The 15,518-nt window shown below is 52.0% G+C and overlaps 1 protein-coding gene across 10 annotated transcripts in view; it reads right to left on the bottom strand.

Moving 5' to 3' along the window:
• Nucleotides 1-7,188: 7,188 nt before the first annotated feature.
• Nucleotides 7,189-15,518, bottom strand: part of FRMD4A (FERM domain containing 4A) — a 609,448-nt gene continuing 601,118 nt past the window's right edge. For 7 of the 10 annotated variants that reach the window (XM_059184088.1, XM_059184094.1, XM_059184092.1 and 4 more), the window contains one exon: nucleotides 7,189-10,412. In XM_059184088.1, the coding sequence (XP_059040071.1) occupies nucleotides 10,310-10,412 (103 nt within the window). In that variant the 3' untranslated portion in view covers nucleotides 7,189-10,309. The remainder of the gene's footprint in view (nucleotides 10,413-15,518) is intronic. The other 3 variants (XM_059184090.1, XM_059184093.1, XM_059184091.1) reach the window with 1 other exon arrangement.

The raw sequence follows: 15,518 nt of genomic DNA, 5'->3' as shown, positions 1-15,518 counted from the left end.
AGGGCTGAGGCAGAAAAAGATACCTAAGAGACCAGTATCATGCATCAGATATATATTGAGAATTGGTGCAGGCCTTTAAAGATTACTTCCCAAGGCTCAGGTAGGGCTGGATTACATTCCCTTTTTTTTTTCCTTTTCTATTTTATTTTTATTTATTTATTTTAAAAGATTTTACTTATTTATTTGACAGATCACAAGTAGGCAGAGAGGCTGGCAGAGGGGGGAAGCAGGCTCCCTGCTGAGCAGAAAACTGATGCTGGGCTCAATCCCAGGGCCCTGAGACCATGACCTGAGCTGAAGGTGGAGGCTTAACCCACTGAGCCACCTAGGCGCCCCTCCTTTCCTTTTACTGTAAATTTTTAAGCAACCGTGTAACACACAAAAAAGGACAAAGAGCACCATGTCCTGATATATTTTTCAAAGTGAACATCTCCTAAAGTGTCTAGCACCCAGGTCAGATAACGTTATTAATGCCCCAGAAGTCTCCTCGAGCCCCCTTCTGGTTATGGCCTTGGTCCTAACGTCGCACACCGTTACTGTTCTGTGATGTACATGTCCTGTGGTTCATCTATTAAAAGTACGTAGTGGATTTAGAACATCAGAGTTGTGCTGCCATTGCTATGATCTAAGTTCAGAACATTCCTTCACCCCCAAAACTAATAGGTTTGCCTGATTTTTTCATCTGCTCATTTTTAAGTGGATTTGGTGTGGTTGATTTGTTTCATGTTTGCTTTTTTCCGGTTTCTGATTCTCCTCCTCACATGTAGTTGTGGTTGGTTCATTCTCATTGCCACATCCCACCATTTATCTGTTTGACCGTCAGTAGACTTCTGGGCTGGTTCCAATCTGTGCATGAACGTTGTGGTGCGTTCTTTGGTAAATACAAATCTCTGGAGGGTACACGCCACGGCGTGAAATCTCTGGGACATGGGTATGTACGTACTCAGCGATATTAAGCTACTGTCCAGGAATTTCCCAAAGGGCTTGTACAGTGGACACTCTCCCAGGCAGGATTTGAGAGTTCCAGCTTCTCTACTTCCCAGCCATGCACGATATAGTCTCTGTCATTTTCATTTTAGCCCTTTTCGTGGGTTAACATGGTATTCCATGGCTTGAATTTGCATTTCCTGGCTGACCCGTGCTTGCTGGCCATTTGGATGTTCTGTTTTGTGCAATTCCCCATTCAGAATTTTATTTTTCCCCATGTCTTCTGTTTAACTGCCCGCTGTTTTCTTAGTGATCGTAGTTTGTTCTTCTGGGTAGGAGTCCTTTGTTGGACACATTTATTGCAAATACTTCTACTCTGTGGCTTCCCTCTCTGTGAGGTTCCTCTTTATGCCAAGTGGAAATAACCTTGTAAGCAGCTCAAATACTGACATAATTGTTGCTACCTGTGCCAGGTTGTACAACAATCAAGTCATGTGTTAGTCTTACAGGAACTTTTTCTCTTGATTAATAAAGTCATATTGGTGTGCCTTAAGGGTGTAGGATTTGAGAGAGAGGAAATCATGGATTTTGGTTTTGTTTTTTTTTTTAGTTTTTGCTATACTTCAGTTTTATTAGATTATTTTATTTAAGACTTGGCGATTTTTCTCTTCCTTTGGTGTGCAGGTTGGTATGCCATCTGTGTGTGGTGTAGACACTGCTAGTGGCTTACCCTCTTTTCATTCTTCCCCTCTTGGTAACAGAAGCTTAATTTGTTCAGAGCTACAAGGAGTTAAAACTCCTTGCTCTCCCAGGACCCTTTGAAGTTAGGGTTGGCTTTGTGACCTGTCCTGCTAATAACCTGTGGAGAGAAGTCTGTTGGGTGGGAGTTCCCAAAAGCTGTTGCTTTTCTAAGAGAAAAAGAAATAGAATCAGCTGACAGACATCTTTTGCCCTTTCTCTGTTCTGTTCTGGAAGGTGGTTGTGAACCTCACATGCTTTGTAGCCATGGTGCAGTCCTTGACAGCGAGAGAGACGTGCTAAACATGGCAGAGCTGGTTCTTGGGTGGTGTCATGGAGTCGCTGTATAAACCTTGAACTGCTTTCTTGGGGTTCTCCAGAGAGAGGGCAACAGGAGATTATGTATGTATCTCTATCTCTATAAAGTAAATGATGTAAAGTTATGAATATATATATTAAAATATAGGAGCTAATGTAATTACATAAATGTATATGTATTATGAGGAATTGGCTCCTGTGACTGTGGAGACTGAGAAGCCTCATGATTTGCCGTCTGTAAGCTAGAGACCCAGGAGAGATGATGGTAGAAATTCCAGTTGGAATCAAATGCTTGGTATAATCAAAGCCAATGGTATAAGTCTTACTCTGAGGGACGGAGAAGACCAAGACCCTAGTTCAATGATCAGGCAGAGAGAGAGAGAGAGAGAGAGAGGCACACACACAGCGTGTGTGCGCATGTGCACGTAGTCTCCCCTACCCTCAACTGACTGGTCAGGCCCACCAACACTGGGAAGAGCCATCTGCTTTCCACAGTCCACTGGTTCAGGTACTCATCTTACCCAGAATAATGTTTAATCAAACATCTGGCCCCGTGTGTCCCAGTCGTGTTGACACATGAAACTAACCATAACAGCTGCCTTCCTCTGGGCCTCTTTTTTCATGAGACTAGTACGGGGTCATTTCCTAGGACTGTGTGTTCCCGTATATGCCACTGGATTCAGTCCCTAAGCATTATGTATGTTACTCAGGTATTTTGTGGCTTTCAACATCACTGAGACTCGTGGCAGGTGTGTGATGGTGACCTCAGCTGGACTAAAATGGGACTTGGCCGCATCCTGCTAAGGTAGAAATAGGTGTAGCCGTTCATCGGAGGGAGCACACTGGGTGCTGGCACCAGGCCACCAGCTGCAGAAGAGCCCCTCATCAGGCTGATGTTAAAGGCAGTTCAGAGACAACCATGTGTTCGAGCCCCAGAGGAGTGCTTCTGGCCAGTCGCGACAATTCCTGCTCATTTGACAAAGCATCTAGCTCTTGTCCCTCTCTTGGGTTTTCCCCAGAGCTTCATTAGAATAAGAAATGACTTGGAGAGGACAGACTCCTAAATACTTCTTACGGATGTGAGACACACTTGAGAAAACAGATGATTGTGACTTCGGTATTTTGGGGAAAATCGGCTTTGACTTGCTCTTCTTCTGAGACCGTAACTCACTTTACACTCCCGTGGGCTCAAAAGATATTGGTGTCTTTTGTCCTTGATAACATTTCTTTTAATCTAAAAATTGAAGATTGGCTTGCTCTTAATGTGGCGGGAGCTTTTACCCCTGTCTGATGGCAGAGCCTTGGGGTCCCTGCGTTGACGGGATGCCGTGGGCCTGCCAGTGAGCCGACGGGGGACAGCTTGGGGCATGCGGGCCAGGCTTCTTCCCACTCGTACCACACCTCGCACGGCAGCTGTGACACGGAACAGCGGGCCGCCTTTCTCCTTGGGTGGCCGGCTTCCTGTTCGGTTCCGCTCACAGCGGGCACACGAGAGACGGGCGGCTCCTCTCTGTTGGCTTTTTCCTTCCCTCACAGAGACGGCGCGGCCGCGGCTCCCCAGCCCGGCGCAGTCGTCGGGTACGGACGCAGGAGCTGCTTCCCGCGGGCAGTTTTCCACACGTGGAGAGGGGGCTCCGTTCCGCCGCTCAGAGATCACAGCCCTGTTGGCGGGGGCCGCCTCTCCTGGGGCCCGAAACCCAGCTCTGCGGGTCCTGCCGACTTGCCGGGGCCCCGGGCGGCCGGCTGCCGAGCCGAGCGGCTCCCCTCAGCCTGCTCCTCGCGGGGTTGCCTTCCAGCTCCGCGGGGCGCCTCCTTGTGCTTCTAGGTTTTCACAGTCCCTCACCTTGGTTTCCCTGCCCTGAGCGGGGGCTGCTTCCCTGGGGTCCTCTGCGATCTAGCGTCCTGTTGTGCTGTCCCCTCTTCACTGTCTGGGTGACAGGCCGACCCTTCATAGGAAATCCTCTCCGTTAAGGTCATGGCTGTGGTCTCGGACTCCTGATCCGAAAGGCAGTCAGATGGGCAGCGCCTGCACAAAGGGGAGGAGGCCCTGGGTCCTCTTCCTGGCACCCCTGAGCTCTGAGAAGTTTCCCCGCTAGCGTGCATTGCTGTAGCGTCGAGACTTTCCTTCTAGCTGATAGGATTCACTCCGGGGGGCTGAGGTCGTGGGGACACCCGTATTGTCCCTGCTGTCTGGTCCTGAGATCCTGCCCTTGCTGCCTCTCTCCTTGCCCCCCGCTCTGCTCTTCGGCAGCCTCTTCAAGGCATCCTTCCATTCCTGCGGGGACTTCCACTTTCTCAGGACCGCCTTGGCTCTGCCTTTCCTTGTGGATGCCATTGTCATTGTCACTCTCCTGGGGACCTTCTGTTGCCTTGCTCTTCTGTCCTGCCACACGGTGCTACAAAAACCAAGCTATGTCATCCCATCAGTGTCCTCCAGAGCGTCTGGAGGGGATTGACCAAGTGTCCGGTGTCCCCTGGGCCCCAGGTGAGACCTGGAGACATTCTTCCACCTGCTCTCCTCTCGGGGGCTCTCCTCAGCGGACTGCTCGATGCGGACCCGGCCCCGCCGTCTCTTCCCCTCGCGCTTAGCTGCGGCCTCGCCTGGCTTGGCTCGTGCTGGGCTGACTGTGGAGGGGACCTTCAGCGCACTGTCTGCCTCCACACTCGTCGGCAACTGGCCTTACTTGACTGGCAGGAAAAGCTGTTCTTCCACCCGTCCTAAGTAAAATCTGCTGTCTTAGCACCTGGTAATGTGTTCTAGAACTGATTTCATTTCTCCCTTCCTGCACTCCCGATCTCACGGAAGTCTCATCAGGGCACGGATGCTGCGTTCTCGGTGTGCTGCAGATGTGAGGCGAGAGAGAGAATGACTGGATGGTCATCCAGTGGTGTGGCAAGATGGTCGGGTGATCCCGGGCTTTCTGGCCTGACCCTGGACGGCTGGAGATGCCTGGTGAGGGAGCAGGTTCGGAGGGAAGGCTCAGAACTCCGGCTCTGGCCATGTTAGCACGTTTGACCGCCGAGCGGTACAGGTGTTGTCAGCCCCTAGATGACACTGAAAACCGTGAGGCCAGGGGAGAGCTACCAGAAGCGTGGTGGCCAGTGGAGGGGAGAAGCCCAAGAGTAGAGCTGTGGGGGGGCACACCGATGCCAGGGCACCAGGAGATGACATCTGTCAGGGAGGCTGGAAAGAGGAGCTCCGCCCGTCAAGAGCAGGAGGACCCAAGAGGGCGTCGCCTCCTGGCCTTGTGGTGAAGGACACCCGGGGAATCCACTGTTTCTTGTTGCTGGTAAGTCACGTGAGCTGAGAACAGAGACTTAGCCATTGTCTGTGGCGCTGTGCCATTCCTCCTTGACCTGGGCAGCAGTGGCTTTGGAGGGGGCAGTGGTAGATCAAAAGCATGCAAGGAATAGGTCTGACAAAATGGAGGAATGAATGAAAAACAGAAGGAACCTGCTCGTGTGTAGGGATAGCAGTTTATGGGGAGAAGAATGGGTTTCTGGTAAGGACTCTTGTACAGTTGTAAATATACGGGCTCTGTGAGTCCGCTCGCTGTTTAGACTCCGGCACTGCAGGCCCCGTCGCCCCTGTGTGAGGGGACAGTGGCTGTGCCTGGAGGCGGGGGGCCTTGGTGCAAGACAAAGAGGGTGCAGCAGGTTCGTGCCCTCTCCGCGGCTGTGACGCGCAGCAGCCGGCTCCTCCTCGGACCAGGTTAGCAGTGAGATCCCATGTAGACACTCGGGGATTTCTTCCCCTTCGGACCCCTTTGACTCTTTTCCTTCCCTTTAACGTCGGTGACTTAGTTTGCTCTTCTGTTGCGGTGATGGGTCTGTGTCTAACCTGTGCAAGTGTACGCTTTTGGAGACCGGACTCCCCCTGCCCAGACACGCAGCGTGGCACTGCCTGCCTCCCCCGGCCGGGGCTTCTCGGACGCCCGCCCTGGGGAGGAGGTTACGGACCGCCTCTTCTGAACTGGTATTCGGGAGAGAGGAGCCTAAGGCCTGGGCTATTTTTAATGCCTTCTACTGGGATTTTTGGGTGTGTTCTCCGAAAACCAGAATAATAGCTGTGTAGAAGTGCTTTGTGAGCACTTTGTTAGTATGGGGTCGTGGGGGTGGTGTGTGTGTGTGTGTGGGTGTGGGTGTGGTGTAGAAGGTGGAGGAAGTGTGAAAGCATGGTCTTCCTGCCGCTTGCCTTCGTGGGCTCGTCAGAGCTTCATGAGGAGATAATGGATTTGTCTCCCGAGCTGTGACATGTCTGCAGGGAAAAAACTTAGAGAAGATCTGTCTGTGTGACGTGAGTGCTGATCATCTTGAGATACGGAGCCCCTGGCTGCTTTCGCAGGGGAAGGCTCAGAAGTGTAAATGCCCTAATGAGCTTGCGTCCCACATGCTTCGCGTTCTCTGTGGATGGTTTTCATTTTTGGCAGGGCTTAGCTCGCTCGGGCTGCAAGTGCTCCAGCAAGGGCTTTCCATCTGGGGGGTGCTCTTGGCTTATAGACGTCTGGGCTCCTGCTGGCGAAGACATGCCTGTTGGTCCAGGGGACGGGGCACGCGACCGCAGCACCGTCCTTACGAAGGTGAGCAGGTCACCATCTTATCATTAAGTAGCAGGGTTGGGTGGGGGCTTTTGGTGCCCGCGGACCCCGCAGGCTGCTGCATTGGGGATGTGACTCCGGCGGTGGGGGATGGGTTTGATGGTAGGGTGGGTGGGCACGGGGCTGGTGAGGAGCCTGAGCATCCCGCTGCCTCCCTGATGGGCCCTTGGCTTCCTGCAGGGCCCTGGGCACCGCACAGGGGTGGAGAGCCCAAGGACGGCCTCTGAAGCCCACATTCCCTCTCTCCCCCACCACATAGAGTTCTGTGCGGAACAGGACCCAAACCTGGCATGAACTGCAGACAGGTAACTAGTTGTAACCAACAGTGTCCGACAAAGACCAACCTCTAACCTCAGACCCTTTTTTGTGGCGGTAGAATACACAGCTGAGAATGGATTATCTCTGTATCCTTAACAAGCCCGTTAGAGTAAGGGAGAACTAGACTTGACCACACAAACTGAGCTCATCCGTATCTAACAAGCCAGTAAGGAGATGAGCTTTCAATTGACTTTAAAAAAGGAGTCCAGCGAGGCTGCAGGCACCCGAATTAGAGATTTCCAGACTGTGGGTCATCTAGAAACAAAATCTCCAAGAGGCAGCTGAGATCTTTTCATTTTGAAAATGCTTTAATAAGTGTTGACAACACTGTTTTGCAAAATGTAAAGGTACTATACAAATTCTTAATACAAAAAGAATAAATTAAAAGCAGATTTCTTTTTTAATTCTGCAACTTTGTCTACAACATACATCCTTTTCATTGATTACAGTTGAACAGAATCCAGTAAAATCATTTTCCATGCTCTACAGTCAGTTTCAGGAGCAACCTAACCCTTTCTCCCCGTTATTAAACTAGAGTCCATTTTACACGACGTGTAATAAACTATTGACATGAATGTGTATGTAAAACTTTACACCTAGTTAACTAAGCAGTAACTGGTCATCTGATAGCACCTGGAGGGGTCTGCTCTATTTAGAACTAACACTGAATGAAAACAAATCGGGATTTTAACAGTTTCAACACTCACCTGCATTTAAAAAAAAAAAAAAAAATCCACCTGTCTTACAACAAAGTCTGATGTAGGTGTTCCTACCAGTCTTCAGGCTAAACAGGCAACTTCTTACACGTATCCAAAGAATCCAGTCGGGCCTTTATACCAGACCAGGAGCTTCAGATTCCATCTTCCTTTGTTTTAAAGAAAGACGGATCTGTGAAGAGCTCACAAGTGCTTGTTTGCACTAACTCCCGTTCCCTGCCACACTGATCATGAATCCCGTGGCTCTCAAAGGACTAACATTATGTACATTTTGTAGTAACTGAACGCAGCTCAACAGTAAAACCTGTTTTACGTCATCTCTGTCTTTCCTACCAGACTCTCGTGGCGTTTGAACTATAATTTTCCTCCCTCTCCATTCCTTTCTGCCTCCTGAATTTGAAACCCAAGCGTTGAGAAAGAATTTTCATCTCTTATCCCTGTCACCCAGCTGGGCTAAACGCGCGATCCGAGGGACTGCAGGCTGGATTTGAAACTATGGGACATGCTGTCTAACCTGCAGCCACGTGACCTCGTCACCTCCTCTGTTTCTCTGGACTTTTCCCATTGCACACAGTTCAGTCTGATTAGCCAGTATGTCTCTGGGGTGAAAGAAAAATGGCCCAGTGTATAGTGTTCCGAATGGGGAAGGAAGAAACCTGTTGGCCGTAGCTCTGATCCTCAAAGTATGAGCAACAAAAATAACCGCCCCCTCCATCCCCAGAATCCGTTAACATTAGAACCAGTTTAGTTGATCCCGCAGGGTTTACCCACCTGTTGTGTGAATATTCGTCCCTTCCCCAAGCTGTGTCACCAGTCCGGTGCCCACAGGGCTGGGGAAGCAAGCCCTGAATTGTCCGGAGTGGTCCCAGTGTGCTGTGAGCCCACAGCGCTTTCGAAGCTGCAGCGGAGGGAGCATTGCTAAACTGAGTTTTTAGGGTCCATCTTCCCTCCTGGTCTGGTAGTCTCGTGCTTCTCGGATTACACATACATAAAAAAAAAGATTTTTCTTTTTATTCTAAAGCTACCTGTGGTTTTGCTTTCCCACAAAACTACCCCACCCCAGCTCCTGTCCCTGGCTGTCAAATGCCTTTCCAATAGGAAGTCGTTACAAGTGAGAAAAACCGTCCCTCCCGCCGCCCCCCTTGCGCCCATAAGCACAGCGTACCACCTCCGTGGAGACCGTGTTTGTGCCATTTTGAATAACCCAACTAAGAGTGTGCGCTTGTTATGATTAGAAAAGTAATTTTGAGGCCTTTGAAGATAGATGGCTTTCCAGTTGTGTCTTAAGCATAGCTCAAAACACATGTAAACATGCAGCTCTTTCTTCTCCTCTGGGTTTCTGCAGACCACTGTGGTCGATCAGGGTCGCTGCCAAGGCCGGAGGCCCCTGGGCCCCCGGGGAGCTGGCGTGCTCTTCAGCCCCGCTCCGCCTGCTAGTAGACACGGGAGTAAACTCTTCCTACCTAAGGGCAGAGTTGGGTTCTCGGAGTAAGTGACACATGGGTAACCGGGTGCCGAGAGAAGTCGGGTCTGGGCTCTTTGTCACACAAGTGTGCTAACAAGTATAAAATGAGCCACAACAGTTAAACACTCGAATGGATCGTGATGTGCTTTTTCCCTTGGTTTCCCATAAAAAGTAAAATCAAACACCTTGTGCAAAACAACAGGACACGCTTTTACTGCTTGTTTTAATGAGAGAGAAGCGCGCTTGGCCACCCCCACCTTCCGCTTCCTACAGATCCCACCAGGAAAGCAGCTCGGGGCAGGGGGCTGGGCCCGGACCCCCACGCGACCCGGGCTGGCGGCGCACCCTGCTCCCCACCTGCGGGCCTGGCCTCCGTGGGCACAGGCCTGGGGACCCGAGGCCGCAGTGCCGCTCTGGCTCCTTTGACCGGGTAAGTTTTCCAGGCTCTGGCCTGAGAGAGAAGGTGGGACATTGAGGGCGAGGGATAAAGAGATGGAAACAATTTACAAATGGTTGACTTTTCACTTGTGATGAGTAGTAGCAGTTGAGAATTTAAAAGACTTCACTGCAGAAAGAATGTCTTCCTCTTGGCCCCTCATATTTTTTTGTTTTATTTTTAATTTTTTTTTAATCTTTGGCAGCATAGAACTGATTGTGATCCTTGGATGCATCTCTGACACATGACGCTTCCTGTTCATTCTCCTTCCCCTCCCCCAACAGCGACTCCCCCAGGGAACATTCCAAGTGTCAACTGAGCAGTCCCCGCGCATGCGAGGTGTCCTCCTCACCGAGCGCCTGGTGGGCCTGCGGGTGGCAGGCTGACCACAGCGGAACAAACAGTCCTTCGGGATCACCCTGTACGTAAGTCCCCTTTCCTGTTCTCCTGCCACTTGTCCACAGGAATCGGATGTCTGCTACCTTCCCTGATGGTTTCTGGCCTGGGGGCTGTCACGGCCCCGGGGTGAGGGGAAGCCACCGAGGTGCCATTGAGGATTGGTGCCTGGCTCTCTGTGGGCGAGAGCGCCAGGGGACACACAGTGGGACCGGAACCTTCCAGAATGTCTCCTCAGTCAGGGTTTTAAGGGTGAAGGGGATGCGGAGACGGGAGGAAAAAAAAGTGCTGAGGGCCGAAGCTGGTGCAGGGTGACAGTGCGTCTGGGTAAGGCAAATGAGAGGCAGTGAGGTGATCTCTGAATGGCGTTGAGGCGGTCAGATTGTGGCCGGCTGGCTCACACGAGGGTCCCGGGCTTGGCTTTCTCCTGCCCGTACCACTGGACGTCGGCTAGTTCTGGATAGAGGGAGGAATCCAGGAAACAGCTGTCGGTGTAGCTCCTGCAGGGAGGGCGAGGAGTAGAGGAGCAGGTTAGTGGACGAGCGCGGCCTTCCTCGGCCCGCGAGCACGGGGGGTCTGCTACTGCGGGGGGTCTCCCTGGGTCGTGGGGAGGTCGGCCTGAGTCAGGGCCCGGCAGGGCGAAGCTGCTCACAGGCCAGAAAAAAGAAATCCACGCTCAGGAGCCCTGCACCAGGGACGCCTGTGCAGGAGGAGAGGGAGACGGGGGCTTGAGAACTCTAGGAAACCCTCCGGTCGGGGCCCTGCCCTCTGCGCCCACGCCTCAGGAGCGTGCAGACCTCCGGGATGCCTAGAGTCCTCTCTCAGAACAGCTGCTTGGGTCGCCCTCCAGGGGAACTCAGGCACCACCAGCTTTCCCTGCATTTGTATGCGGTCCTAGAAGCACGTTCAGAGTGTCAAGTAAACGGAGATATTTTGAAAGGAGTTTAAAAAATTTCTGAATCCACACTATTTTTAAAAATTATATCCACTGTTTTCTGATTACAGAAACTATGGGAAATGTATTGGACACTAGAATGAAAAAAGAGACTTTTTCAAGTCCTCGAGATACGCATCACCGTGGAGGCTGGGAGAGGTGACGAGGTAACGACAGACACGCCGAGGCCGGTATTCAGGACTAGGAAACCGCCCCTTTCTGATCCCAAACTGGCTCTTTCGGGGCAAGAGTAGAGGTCAGACTTCACCGCCACGGACCCAGGAGAGCGGGTGGCATTCGCCCGGTTGGTATCCGGAGGCGGGCTAAGGGCCTGGAGCAGCCCATGCGGCGTGGGTAGATGAAGGCCTGCCCTCCTCTCCCCTGCCCCGCTGGCTGCAGCCCTACCACTGGCCTGCTCAACTCTGGGCTCTGTTCACGCACTGCATGTCGGGCCTGGCGCCCCCTGGATGCTGTTGCCTTTGTTCCTAGCATGGCTCCTACTGTCCTCTGAGTGTCGATTTGTAGCGAGTCCCACAGCGACGAAACTAGAGGCCTGGAGCCTCCAGGTAATGAAGCAACATGTCCTGTGAGTGACATTGGTCTGTGATTCCGGGGCAGTAGGTGTGTCTAGGCCCCAGAGCATATGCTGTTTCAGGGTAGAGCTGCTGCTTTGGGAACACCATGGGGCTTCTGCGTATGTCAGAAGAGTCCTGGTTCTCCCGGCCCTTGGCGCTAGGGCTTGGGGTAGCAGAAAAGCGACCCCGACCCCCATGCCCTGCAGTGAGGTGAGCGAGCACCTTCCCCCCAGCCCCATGAGCCATTTGGTGAGCGAGAGCAGCTGTTGGGTGCATCTGTCTGACTGGCCGACCTTGCTAGGAACGAAGGGATGAAGGCATTGTGTTTTTGTAGATGTTTCTTATCCGGCTTTTAAAAAACCCATAAAAGTTGGAAAACCCAAGGCATCGGTGGCATCCAGAGGCCTTTACTGAGAGTCCTGGGCTAGGACTCCTGGCCCAGTGGGATGAAGGCCGCTTTCAGGAGCAAAGTGACATATGCGCCCTTCCTCCTGGTGCTGGCCATGGGCACCTGTTAGGGCATTTGAGCGGTGCAGGGCCCTGGAAGTGCCGTTCGCCATGTGCCTGAGGACTGAGAAAGTTTTCTGGCAGGAGGTGGTTGGATCCACTGGGGGAACCTATATGTTGTACTTTGGGGCTGGTCCCTCCCTAACTCCTTGTGGTCCTGACGCTGCCCTTCCCCTTCCCCCAGGTGAACCAGTGACCCAGGTGGGCCAGTTAGAATCCTCCGCCCGCAGCTTCAGAGAGGCCCAGCAAGGCCAAGCAGCCTTCAGCCCAGGAGGACGTTAGTTAGTGGCGGCAGGAATTGGAGGCAGAGATGAATGAGAACTAGCCAGGTCTGGCTCCCCTTGTGCTCTAAACCACGAGACAGGCATGATACCGGAAAACCCATCCATTTCTAAAACAATAGTTGGATCCAAATTGTTTCTGGGAGTTGGAATAAATTAAGGCTACCTGCTCAGACGGCTGAAGCACCTGTGGAGAAGACACTTAGGATTTTCACTCCCCTAAGTTCCAAATAGACTTGCCCTCTTTTTTCATTTTCATTCTGGTAAGAATGACTGCCCTGAAGTTCGCACTTCAAAGAAACGGCCTGTATGACAGGTCCTGGAGGAGACCAGCTGGAGCATTTATGTCTCAGAGATAGAGAAGGCAAGCTCCTCCAAGAAGGATTTCTGGAATTTGTAACAACAAGAACAAAAAAACCCTTAGTGGAAGGGCTTTGAATTGCTTCCAGAGCTGCGGGACTATTCCTGTAAACACTGATTTAGTAAGACGGGGACACCTGTCCTTAGTTCCTCAACAACTGGGGTTGCAACTTGATTAAAAGCCAGTAAGATCCCGAAATTTTACTTAGTTGAATTTTGTTTCCTAACAGTTTGGTGGCAGTGCTGGGATCCCAAGGAGACCTCACACGGCTTTGGGGACAGCAAGAAACACAGGCAGCGGAGACTGTGAACCCCGAGGTGTCTCTGTCACCGTTCGTGAGGCCGAGGGTAAGTTCCTCTCGGTTCCAAGCTCTGCTTTCTTTGCGTTAAGCTCCCCATGGAAGTGGCTTCCCGGTCTAAGTGAACACTGTCTGGCCTGACAGGTGGCTCTGAGTCCTCGGCCCTCACTTCACCTGCAGTCCCAGGCCAGGGCGTGGTGACTTGGCTTGAGCTGGCCGATGGTTGTACCTGGAACCTCAGTCCCTAGTCTCAGTTAGTCCCCAGGGCCCACGTGTTGGGGGCTGCTGGTTGTGCGCACCTGACACCTCCTTTTGGCCAGTGCACGGCATCATCTCTGCGGTTACTGCGGGTCTGTTAACCTGCCCGTGAGGTGAAGGAATAACAGATGTGATGTTCATGAGAACCTCAGAAGCCAAAGCTGCAAAATGGGTGGGCACAGGCCAAGCACTGAGAAGCCATTAGGGCGCTTGCCCCCCAGTGCTGGGGTAAATGGGTTACGGAATGGGTTAGACGGCCACCAGGTCGACCTCAAGAAAACTTCCACGACCAGGTACACTGCGAAAAGCCCCAAGAACCCCAACCAGAGGCATGCTCCTCTTGGGTATTCACTGGTCTCTGAGAGACTGAAGGCTCAGCTGAGAGCTCGTGTCCTCTGGTTCCAGACAACGGCATGTGCCACCTGGCGCAGCTGCTTGGGTGCCTTCTGGTTAAACACGCTGGCATCACCGTGGCCGTTGGGAAGCAATTTCAGTCCAGAGCAAGACCAGAAAATGTGAAATGGAGCCGCTTAGGCACATGCCCGCAGAAGGACGGATCGTAAATGCCGAGAGATTGATGTCCTGTAACTCCCTGATCAATAGAAGACGGACACTTCTCTCCTGAGCAGCCAAAACCTGCCCAGGATCTCTCCCTGTTCTCAAGCCAGTGAATTGGGACCGTGGACATTGCTAGAACACTTGCCACTTTTCTGTGAGACTACCTCCTGCAAAGCGTAAGACTGCTGTGTAAGATAAGGTGCTTACGGACACGTAGGCTTTACACCGGGTCACCTGTCACCCACCAGACGATCCCGGGCAATCAGGGACACCTGGTCTTAGATCAGACCTCTTGGAAAAACCCCCCCAAAATGGGATCCCAGTCATCTCAAGGCTCTCTGGGTGCCCCCACCAAACCCCAGGGGTTTCATGCTAAAAATAGTTATGGTGTCTCATGCACACAGACCAGCAGCACTGAAGACAACCTAGAATCCCAGAGATCCTTATGAGGAATGTTCCAGTGAGACAAGTTCATTCATTTAAGACGTGCACATGAATGTAAGGGGTTCCCAAACAGAATGAGATCCATGTTTTAACTGGTACGCAGAAGCCTCCGGAAGGCTTCAAAATTTGGAACTGCTTCACTAATTCTGATTCATTGCAAAAGGGTAATGAAAAGTTCAAGGCAGAGGTGGTACCTAAAACAAAAGACTGTCCGCCTGCTGGGACTCCTGCGACTCCCCTTTACCTTCCTTTGTACCGAAGCGCTCGTGGTATTACTCCTTTATCCGAGTGGTCTTCCAGCCCGCAAGAGACCACGTGAGCCTGTAACACGGCTGTCAGAGGAGGGTCCCCACACGGGGCCCTCGAGGGATTCTCTTGCAGCTGCTACCAGTGACTCCTGAAAGAGCCCAGCGGAAACTAAACCTGGGGCACCCCGTCAGCTTCCGGTAGTGCATGAGATACACTCTGTACTTCAAACCCCACTCGCTCTGGAGCCCACAGATGGGAATCCTGGAAAAACTAGCAGAAGCCCGCCACAGGCAGGAATCCTTACCAGAGTCCTCTCTCCCAAATCTCTGTAGCCCACTCGAGAGAGGAAGGTAAAATTTGGAGTTCCTTCCTTTCCAACTCCAAACTGACGGGTTACTGAACCTCTCCCAGGGACAGCTGTTGCCCTCCTGTCTCCTGGGTCCTGAGAGCTGAGCTTGGCAGCCAACACCTTGCCCCCCCACCCCCCAATTTCTGCCAGGCAGAAATGTGGGTTGAACTCCATGTGCTTATCACCAGTCCTCAGGAAGTGTCTCAGCCTGTTTTGGTCATCTCTGGGAGTGGCTCTGGCTCCTGGGCGGGTGGTATTCTCTGTACCCTCTTCGGAGGACACCTTCTGTGTCCATGGTGGTGTTCAGTCCTAGCCAGGAATAGGTACTGTTTGGGCTCAAACCTGACAGAGTTGAAAGGATTTTTAGGAAGCTCTCTGGTCAGAAGTTGGCCAGATTGGAAGCAGACTATCCTCCCCAGAGCCTGACAGCAACCTCATGGGCAGCTTTCTCCCCATGTCCTCAGAGGGCAAGAAAAACATCTTGCTGCCATCTGTGGAAAAATTTACTAGAACAAGCCAGAGACTGAGCTCTAAATCTGGAACACAGGAATCTGGTGATTTCCATTCTAACTAGGGTGCAGTGGGATGGTGGGTCAGCCTGTGATGTCTCTCATGTCGCATCCCGATTTCTCGAGGAATTAAAAACAAGGGTTCCTGTCTGAGGACAAATCACATCTTCACCAGAACAAGTACAGCTCTAGGAGCAAGTCAGATCCCACATGTCGTTTTGACCAATCCCCAACCCTTCCCAGTTTGTCTCAAGAGGCTTGATGTGAATTTAAAAACAAAGGC

This window comes from Mustela lutreola, chromosome 8, assembly GCF_030435805.1.
Source record: "Mustela lutreola isolate mMusLut2 chromosome 8, mMusLut2.pri, whole genome shotgun sequence".
Lineage (NCBI taxonomy): Eukaryota > Metazoa > Chordata > Mammalia > Carnivora > Mustelidae > Mustela > Mustela lutreola.
This window is presented reverse-complemented; position numbering and strand designations above follow the sequence as displayed.